Source organism: Crocodylus porosus, unplaced genomic scaffold (genome assembly GCF_001723895.1).
Source record: "Crocodylus porosus isolate Cpor-Errol unplaced genomic scaffold, CroPor_comp1, whole genome shotgun sequence".
Taxonomy (NCBI): Eukaryota; Metazoa; Chordata; order Crocodylia; family Crocodylidae; genus Crocodylus; species Crocodylus porosus.
The window spans coordinates 7,414,702-7,425,151 of record NW_017728943.1 but is presented as its reverse complement, the minus strand read 5'-3'; the positions used below and the strand labels follow the sequence as shown (position 1 = coordinate 7,425,151).

The 10,450-nt window shown below is 50.9% G+C and overlaps 1 protein-coding gene across 1 annotated transcript in view; it reads right to left on the bottom strand.

The window, feature by feature from the left end:
- LOC109319006 (acid-sensing ion channel 2-like) overlaps positions 1-10,450 on the bottom strand; it is a gene marked incomplete at its 5' end in the record, with an annotated part of 433,500 nt that overhangs the window by 6,187 nt on the left and 416,863 nt on the right. The window contains one exon of the mRNA XM_019548525.1: positions 4,411-4,479. Within this exon, the coding sequence (XP_019404070.1) occupies positions 4,411-4,479 (69 nt within the window). The remainder of the gene's footprint in view (positions 1-4,410; positions 4,480-10,450) is intronic.

The following is a 10,450-nucleotide window of genomic DNA, read 5'->3' as shown; positions in this document are numbered from 1 at the left end:
TGTGCCCTTGGGGGCTCTTGCCTTGCCCACAGATTGTGCCAGGGCTGGGGCAGGGGTGGGCTCCCTTAAGTGCCCCTTTAAGTGCCTTGGTCCGCTGGCCTTGCAAGGGCCGTACTGCTGGGGCCAAGAGGTCTGCAGGCTCTGTGGAGCCCACAGACTCCCGGTCATCCTCTTCCTGGTCCTGTGGTTTGGCATGCTCCTCCTGGATGCTGGGTGGGGTGGGTGTTTCATCCCCCTCTACCCCATGGGGGCAGAGGCCTGGCAGAGTGCTACATCCCCTGACACTGGGGGAGGGAGAGATGCAGCCTTTTGGGATGGGGGAGGGGGCAGCTTGGGGAGTGGCAGAGGGAATGGCAATGGTTTCTAAGCAAGGTCTCTCTTGGTGTTAGAATGGTGGTCAGCGGGGGACCCTGCTTCTCTCTGCTCAGAACTGTGGCCAGATCAACCCCCAGGGTGGTGGGGCTGAAGTCTCAATATCTACAGCAGTGGGGGGAAGGTCACAGCCAGCAGAGTTGGGGGTCTCCTCCATGGGCTCCTCTCCCTCAGAACAGCTGGGCTGTCCTGAGCCCTCCTCCATGGTGTTAACAGTTATCTGTTTTTATTTTATCTGGGTGTGGGAGTCCTGGCACAGCTTATGAGGTGGTGGGAATAATAATAATGTCATCCCCCCCTCTTGGGTGGTGGGAGGGAGGCCCCTGCCATGCCGGAGGGCCCAATTTGTGCTTGGTCCTTACGTTTGACCTAGGTGGCTAATCATCACCCATATGTGACCAACATCCACCCAGATTTGGTGTTGTCCAGAGAGGGGTCACTTTGGGGTGCTGGTGGTGGTATGGGGCTAGGAAAGGGTGGCAGTGGTGGTGGGGGCTGGCGTGACCCCATCACCACCCTCCCCTGCCTGCACCCCCCTGTTTTGGGATCCCTCTGATGGCTGAGGTGCAAGGTCCCCTGAGCTTTTGCGGGGGCTGGCTGCTGGGGATAGGGTGTCAGGGGTGCGAGTGGTGGTGGCATCCTCTCCTTGGTTGGGGCCTGCGGTGCCCTCTGTAGATAAGGGGGCGCTCCTGGCAGAGGTGCCCCTGTGGCCAGCACTGGAAACACCTCACCTCCTCCGCTATGTAGTCGATGTGGTTGGGGACCCCAGGAAGGGAACCATGAAGGTCCCTCCTGTCTCTGCCCCTGCCACTACTGGATGGTGACTTGGTGGAAGAAGAACTGAATATGGTGGAAGCTGGGGTCCCAGTACCTCAGCAGGAGAGTGAAAACTGGGGCTAGGACTCTCCCCAAGCCCTGCAGAAAGGGCATGAGGGCCCACTTGGGGATGTAGGACAGGATGTAGTTGAGGGCCACCAAGGTCCCCAGCTCCTCCAGGGGCTTGAGCAGGACATACTTGCCCCCACCTTCTTCACTGCCTCCTGGGCAGCAGCTTCCATGGCAAGGTAGAATACACCCTTGTGGTAACACCTGGAGGCTTCCACAATCAGTGGCAATGCATAGCGGGTGCACGTGCACCCCTTGAGAGCACCGGTGCCCCCCCGATGGCCGTGTTCACCGCTTAGGTGATGGGCGTGGGGGATAGGCAGGAACACCGGTGCTCCCCCTGAAAGCATAGGCTGATTGAGTGCTCACTGCAGCTACTTTCAGAAGTGGCTGCAGTGAGTGCAGTGATTGGCTGCAGGCTCCTGGGACTGCAGGACTGCCCCCCCGCCAGACTGCAGAATTGCCCACGTGGGACTCCCCACTCTGGTCGGTGGGACTTGTTGCAAGTGGGGCACATGCCCCCCAGGACTAAGGTGGCATCAGTAGCCCATGTCCACAATCTTTGGGGTCCCCACTACCCAAACGAGCACATGCATGGTTCTCAAATGGTGACAGCTCAATCTCGCACATGTTACGGTGCCTGATGATGGCGGGAAGGGCCCAATTGCCTGAGGTGTTATGGACAGAGGCAGTGGAGGGCCCACCTGGGCATAGCTCTGGCTGAAGACCTGGGAGAAACCTGAGTGGTTGGGGCGCCTGTTGACCAGGTGTTACTGCTCCCTGCAGGTGCTGGCACATTGGCCTTTTGCGCAGGCCCTTTACCCTTCCTACCCGCTTTGGAAGAGGAGGACGAGCAGCCCTTGCCTTTTCCCCTGCCCTGATTGTATCTGGGGCTCCCTGTAGCCCCCTCTGGTGGCGACTGACCAGAGGGAGTCCCCTGGCCCTGCAGGGTCTCTCTCGGCTCATTGGCAGCCCCCTAGTTTGGGGATGCTGGTGTTGCAGTCCCCTCAGGGGGCTCTTGCCCTGCCGTTGGAGGGCTAGTTTAGAAGGGGCTGGGTGGGGTGAGAGAGGGGGAGTCATGGTTTTCCCCTCTGCCTGTAGCTGGGTTCCTGGGTGCCTGCTCTGGCTGCACTAGGTGGGGAGCTGTGGAGGGGTGGTGCCGGGGCTGTGGGTGGGGGCCGGGACATAAAAAGGGACACAGGGACACACACAGGAGGGAGGGAGAAGCATGTTGCTGGCTTACTTAGCTGTACACAAGCACTGGGAGAGAGGAGCACAGGACTCACCACAGGAGGACAAATATAGGGGTGCTGCTGGAGCAGCTAGCAAGCAGACAGCACATGGTGGTGCTGGTGGAGGGGCCCCACTGCTATTGTGGGGTCCCCATGGCTGTAGGTGGCTGTGGCAGCAGGTGCTGGCTGGTGCTGGGGAGGGTGGCTTGTAGGTCCAGGAGAAGCAGAGGTGGTGGTGGTGGGGAGAGCAGGAGCTTACAGCAGCTTCTCAGGCTCCTGCTGCTCCCTGCCCAGCTCCAGCAGCAGCCAGGGAGAAGTGGTGGCACCCCTGCTGCTCTGAGGCTACCAGGCAAGATGGACCTATGGTCTGGCCCAGGAAATAGCAGATCTTATGTTCTTATGGGCTCCACATATATGTAGGGAGCAAGGCTGAGGAGTGGGGGGAGAAGCTTTAAGTTCTCTGTACCTCTGAAGACAGACCAAGGAAGTGTGTTCATGAACTTGCCTGTGGCTGCTCTTGCTGTACTCAAGGCTCTCCTAGATTCTCTAGTCACTGGCAGGCACAAACCCAGCCTGCAGTTTGGCTGAGAACTGGAGAAACTCTGGGAGCCTCTGAAAACATAAGATCACAAAGGGGGGCCAACTCTAAGTAGGCTTTGTTTTTGCTTCTCCTCTTCCCCATCAGGACCCGGAGTCATAGTGATATACCAAGTTCTTGGAAAAGTGCTAATGGAGTGGTCTATGATACTGACTGATGTTGTCAGCTCCCGCAAGTAGATGAAGGTAGAATCAAGGCCTCTGTACTTCCACCCATGAACCAGGGACGGAGCCTATGCTGTGGGCACAGAAATGGAGGGAGTGCTAAGGGAGTGGATGTGAAAATCTCTCTCTTAAAAAGAGCTTCAATATTGTTTAGCACAGGAAACATTTGTAATGTTTCTCCTTTCCAAACTTAATTATTTTTTGTAAGGAATTGTTGACTTCACACTGCCCATTTCTGGCAGTATTTCCTGGGACTATGTTTAGTGACACTCTTATGGCCATTTTTGATTCACTTTTTTGACGTTGTTGATAGTCTTAATTTTATTGAAATGGCCTGGCTTTAGTGATATTTCCTGTGACCATTTGTGCAAATATACTCATTGACTTCAAAATATTTACCAAAGTTGTTTTCCAAGTCCCTGTGGAAAAATAATATTGAAAACACAATTTTTAGGGGAAAAATGCAGTTTGGGGAAAACAAAAAATGACAGTAGCAATTGTTATAAAAACAACAATAACATTTTGATAAATATTGTACTTAAACTTGTGTAGCACATTTCACAAAATAAATAATGGGCATATTTCCAACCCTGTCAAAAAAAAGAATAACTATGACATTTTGAAATTTTTCATCCTTTTTTTCCCCCATGTATATTGGACATCTCTGCCTCAACTGTTCTTTCAAGAGTTGCCCAACAATCTGACACTTTAAATTGTTTCATAAAAATATCTATAATTGCCTCTTTTCTTTTATCATCATGAAGCAAACTCTCTCTTCCTTCACTTGGCTAATTGCTTCTGACTACTATTGTGGTGTTATCATGTGTCTTATGATAGATTTTATTTCCCTGAAGTACCTTGCTCTTGGAGCCAGGTGACTCTCAGGTTATTTTTAATGAGAGGCTCTCACAATGACAGAAAAGAGCTGGAAAACGTGTCCTCTGATATTCAAAATGCAAATAGGCCTTCTCCCCCTAAAATTTATTAAAACCCCCCAAATCTCATGATTTTTGAAGCATGATGCTTTGTAGCCTCTGGGCTGGGGTTGGCTCTGCTGCCTCACTTTCAAGTATATTTCCTTCTGTATCAAGGATGATTTGGGAGCTGGCAGCTGGACCGTTTTGGGGCATGCTGTGATGGCACTGATTATCGTCCTTACCACATTTTCGTCATGGCTCCCCTCCTCCTCCTCCTTGCCAAGCAGATCTAACAGTTTTTCCTTAATCAGCTGAAAGAGAGGCAAAGTTTGTTACATTAAGCCAGGTGGGGGGCCAAACTTTTTGGCAGATTTGCCATAAATTAAGCCCCTTGCTCTCCCCAAGTGCCATTCCAATCCCCTTTCCCTGCCTGATCTGCCACTCTACCTTTTATTCCCTGCCCTATCTGCTGCTGTGCTGCCTGCCCTGTCCCTGACCGCACACAGAGGCTGCCTGCGCAGTGACTGCCCACCCCTGCCCCTCTACCCTGAGAGCGTTCATAGCAGCATGCTCCATAGCACCTAGACAGCCACTCTGGTGAACCCTCACATTGGGTACTCCCCTAACCCGTTTTCTGTTGGATTTAGCACTCACTTCTTCAAGGCTGAACTGTGTAATCTCAGTCCTCAGCCCAATATAAATATTTCCAGGACCCCTCCGAGAGCTCCTGGTATCTGACCACGGAGGGTTGGATCCAGCTCCACTGCCAGCATGGCCCCCAGTTTTAAAGATAGCAAGATCTTGCTGGCATTGTGCCTTTGAAGAAGTCCTGGCACCGGGTAATACACAAAGCCCTGCTTTCCAATATGGGGTTTAATGAGGGATGTCCACATCCCTCTCATAGCTACAGACAGAGGCTTTTGGTTATTTCATATTCCATAATCTGAAGCTGACTGATGATTACTTAAAGGGACTTGTGAAAACTGAGCCCTGCCCCTTCCACCACATCCAGCTTATTCCAGCTGCTGCAACTGAAAGGAGAAAAAATCCATTAAAATCATTCTGCTGCTTAAAGCGAAGGACTGTTTGGAGGCTAACAGAAGCCAAGGCAGGGAAATGCCCTGTCTCTGGAAGTTTCAATCCCACCTGGCACAAACTGCCCAGGATCAGCTACTGGGAGGGGGATTTAGGCAGCAGCAGGCAGGGCAGATCCCCAGAGATCCATTTACTTCTCCTCCACATCCCACAGATAGTCCAGGAAGTCCCCTTTGTGCTCAGCAGCACTTCTTAAAGGAGTCAGGCCCTAGCACCATCAGTGGCTGGGAATGAGCTGCATTGTGACTGCAGTTGAACTGCACTGCTAGGGAACAGGAAAGAGTCACAAGGAGCCCATTGCAGAGTGGAAGCGCGAGACTTTCAGTTTTTGGGATACCCTGCACTGGGAACGCAACAAAGCTTTTTAGGTGGAAAGTAGCTATGTGTTTCAAGAGTAACATTACTGCGCAGAATCTCTGTTTCTGCTGGGAGGTGGGGAGGACAGTGTTTGAAAAATCTTGGCTGGTGAGGTAAACGTTTTCACTTTAGCCCTGCACTCCTGACTAGCTAAAGCAGTTCCATTCATTGCACCAGCAAGTCATGCTTCACAAAAGGTGAAAGAGAAGGAAGAAAAAACTTCTTCAGGTTCTTGGAGCTATCAGTTGAGAGAAAGAAATGGGAAATGAAGGGGAGGGAAGCCTTTAGTTCAGATAGTTTGTATTAATTTCTCATTAAAGAGGCCAAAATAAAGACTGGGTTTTAAAATGTTAATGGAATAATGTAGGCATGAAGACTGGAGTATAACATAAGGAGAAGATTCCTTTTGAGCTCCAAAGCCCTTATTGGTTGTAGGCTTGTAATTTTCAATATATTTCATTGCAAAGAAATGCCACCAAATATTAATAGCTGCTTAGAAGCTATGGGCCAGATCCAAACTGTTCTCAGAAGTGCTTCCACTTAGGAATAGCAATGCCTAAAAATTAGACACGTTGCCCCAAAAAGTGGCAAGGACTGGCTATCTAAGATACCCCCTCCAATCAAGGGAGAGAGTTAGTAGTCATGACAGAGTGATTCAGAGCACCTAAATCCTGAGTCTGGAAGCCCTTAGTGCAGTGTTTATCAACCAATGTGCCATGGCACAAAAGCATCCCATCAGAAATCCGTAGGTGTGCCACGAAATTTTGCCATGGCAATGAGCTACAATAGGTATGAGGATGGGGAATGCCTTAACAGGTGTGCTGCAGGAAATTTGTATTAATGTAAGTGTGCCTTGGGCTGGAAAATGTTGGGAAACACTGCCCTAGAGTGCTCAGAAAGACAATACTAGGTTACTCCTGCACTTCTCTGGAATTCAGTCACATGAATCAGGAGTGCAAGAAAGGAACCTCCACCATCTCAGGGGCCAGAGGTATGTTGTGCACATCAGCAGCAGCACATAGTCGAATGCAAAGCCCAGCAACTCCAGTAGTGTCTTACCCTCAACTTGGAGGGATTCAATCTCTTGCAACCCACTTTTTAAGACAGTGCCTTAGCCACCAGGCTATAGTGCAGATCAGGTGAGAACTCTCTCCCCACCTCCTTTGGAAGCTGGCCCATCAGATGGTCATGAGTCCAAGATTCATGGGGCCAGAAGAAGACACAGCAAAATGGATCCTGACTGTAGCTCAGTGATAAAGGTGCTCAGGTGGGAGCTGCATTCTGCCCAGAGGCCTACCTGGTAGGGTTTGTGCTCTGGGCAGCTCTGGCTGCTGTCCAGGATTCAGGCAGTACAGGCAGGGGGGTCTCTAGGGTCCTGGCAACTGCTGACCTTTAGAAGCAAAGTGGAAAGGAGCCATGGGGGTGAAGCCAGGGGGAGCTTTGGGGTCCCACCAGTTATGGGGAAGGTGACCTTCAGCCAAGCAGTTAACCTTCTTGCCTGCCCCCTCCATCAGCAGTAGTCTGTGCCAAATGCCATGGTGAGTAAAGATAATTCAGTGGCAGGGAGGGGGCATCTCCTTGCCTTCACCCCTTGACTCCTTCCCCAGATCCACACAGCTGGAGCCTTAGCTGGCTGAGTAACAGTTGTCTGTATCCATTCCAATGCTCCCTCCTGCTCTGTCCTAGCCCCCAGCCCCTTTATCAGGGCCAGGGGCTCGTGTTCCCATCACCTAATCATAGTTACCAATTGTAGCTACACTACAGGTTCTGCTCTTTGCTGACAGGGCTATTTCTGTTTTTTAAATAGTGAAAATGCACAAACAGCCTTGGGAACAGGTATTAGACCCCAGTACTCCCTCCTTCCAAGACAGCACCCGCTTCATTACACCACAGAATTACACTTCCTTTTGTTCGCACTCCTTCTGGCTGCAGGATTTTTCCAACTGTGATACCTGCTGGGGCAGTTTCAGTGGGGGAGAGGAAGGGAACTCACACGCAATCTCTTCTGTTGCCTGTGCCTGAGGCATTCTCCCAAAGGTGGTTTTGAATCCTCTCAAGTGGAAAAGGGTACACGTCCTAGGCCAGTGCTCTAACCATTAGGAAGATTGTGCCAAAGGCAGTCCCTGCCTCCATGACTGTTGGCCTTGTTCAAGACTGAAGGCTGCTCCAAATGCTATGCTTTGCAATGACCTCAATGCTGTCATTGATATCAGCTAGGCACTCTGCAGGTGTTGAAGGGACAGGGGCTGTGGTGTACTTCTCTGCACTTCTTAGGTCCAATATGGTTCCTGATTGAGCTAAGGTGGTACCTAGGTGCCTCAGGGCTCAATCCAGATCACATCTGAACACGTGAAAAGTCTCCATCTGGACATCTAGGCACCTTTTAAGGTGAAAATGGAGGTGTCAGGTGAATCTAGGCTCTCAGTGGTTTTCATAGATTTCATAGACATTAGGGTTGGAAGGGACCCTGGAAGATCGAGTCCAGCCCCCTGCCCAAAGGGCAGGAAGTCAGCTGGGGTCACAGGATCCCAGCAAGATAAACATCCAATTGACTCTTAAAGGGGTCCAGAGTAGGTGCTTTAAGCCGCAGGAGCGGTGTTTCTGGGTTTTTTCATTTTTTTTTCTTCTTAAAGGGCCAGAGCTGGCCTGGGTGGAGCACCCGAGGGGAGGCTGGGGGAGTGAGGAGGGTGGACCAGGGGGCTCGTGGAAAGCCCCCCACGCAGTGCAGGACAGTGGATCACCCCCTGCCCAGGTGCACCCAGTGAGCTGGGTCTTTTTTTTTTTTTTTAGAAGTGCCAGGAGCTGGGGCAGCCATTGCTGGGCTGGGAGAGTGGGAGGGGGATAGGCCTGGCCTGGCTGATTCAGAGATTCGGCCAAATTGGATTGGGACAGTGACTTGAATCACTGAATCAAATCACTGTCTCCCAAATCAGCTGAATCCAAATCTGAAGTGAATACTAGCCACTTCGCACAGGCCTCATGTCTATGCTGTAATCATGGTGGGCCATCCCAAGAAGAGGCATAAGCATACCACATGAGCATGCCACAGACCTGCAAGCTCATTTTATACTCAGAAGCTTACCACCAAGCCTGGGAAAACCTCTCTGAGCTACTTCTGAGTTGAGACTCTGACTGTGGGTATGGGCATATGTGGCATGTTTGGTCCTATCCTCACTGGGATCTGTTACTACTATGGTGTAGCAAGCCCTTTGGTGCCTAAAGTCTTCCGGAGTCTCGTTTAGGAGTCTGTAGGCATATTTACCTGAGACATTTACTGTGGAGCTGCCTAATCAGCTTCACAGTAAAGTCTCAGCATCTGTATGGGAAGCCCTCTTAAGCCACAGTAAACTAATTAACTCCAACTATGTTAGCATTTGTAAATACAAGTACTATCCTATGGCAGAGTTCTTTACTGCACAGCAACAGATGTGTAGACGCTGATGGTTCTGGCTGGGGCACGAGGGTGCTTCAGTGCAGGGGCTGCCTGCTAGCTAGCCCCACACTGGAGCACACTTGTGCCCCAGCCAGCCCCTCTGCAGTATGTTGAGTTGGGTTGGAGCATCCCCAGGTTGGCAGGCTGATCTCCTGGACAGCCCCTGCCAGCCAGGGCTGCTCTGACCCGGCTCAACATACTGAGGTCCCAGGTGCACGTGTAAACATGGTGCCTGGGAGCAACAAACTCCAGTGTGATATTCTGGGATTTATTGCTTGGCATTAATTTCATGTGTAGATGTGCCCTGTGAGAGCAATTTGGAGCAGGCCTGTATAATTGAAGTGTCTTCCTTACACTGTAGAAACATCACTGTATTTTTAGAAATAATTTTTCCTAAGCTCTAAAGTGATGCAGGGCTCTCATCCCATTGAAAGTCATTGAGTTGTTTCTTTTGAACTCATTTGGGCACTTGGGAAATATTAATCAATTGTCATAAGCTACATGTGAATGCAATATCCAGGAAGCTTTAAAAATATATCTGTTAAAAAAACCTGTTTAACAACAATATTTAAGCAACTTCTTTATTTAAGAAGAAAGCAAATGACTTGGCATTTTAACAGTTATAATATTGTACATGCATGAGAAAGAAGGCCTTTGTTTGAAATCAGGAAGTTCCATTTCCTTTTTTTATTCCTTTCTTATATGCTCATCTCAGTGAGTGCATCTACACGAAATGCTTTACTGCACAGTAGCACAGTTTACTGCACAGTACGTGTGCATGTCTACATGAGTAGTTATTGTACAGTAACATGCATGTAGATGCCAACCAGGAGCAAATTTGGTCCTGGTCAGCCCTGCCACTAGGGGCCCAGCCTACGCTCAGCCCCAGGGCCCCAGGGCTGGAAGCCTCTCCTGCTCTAGGGCTGGGTTGGGTCTATGGCAGCCCCAGCCCCAGGCCCTTAAAAGCCTGCAGGCAGTTTGAGCCCTGGGGCACAAGAGCAGGGAGCCTAGGGTTACTACTGGCCACTGCTGCCCCTGCACAGGCTACAGGCCAGCTGTACTAACTGGCCTGAACCCTGGCAGCACTTCCTGGCACCACAGGGCCCTGCAGGATCCTGCTAGGCATACCAGCACCTGGGCTCAGCTGCAGCCAGCTCCTGGTCACTGGGGTCAGCTTCAGCTGCCTGCAGCCAACCCCCAGCAGCCTGCCTGGACCCTGCAGTTCCTGCAGGGCCTTGCCTCACTGCACAGCTACTAGTTCCATGCTGTGTCTGCCTAAACCTGCCCTCTGCCAGCTTGTGACCATTATTCCTGGTCACTCCTGGCAGTGACTCCCCCAATGCCCACTGATCCCCCCTGACTAATTTATAACAGGCCACTAGATTCCCCCTCAGCCT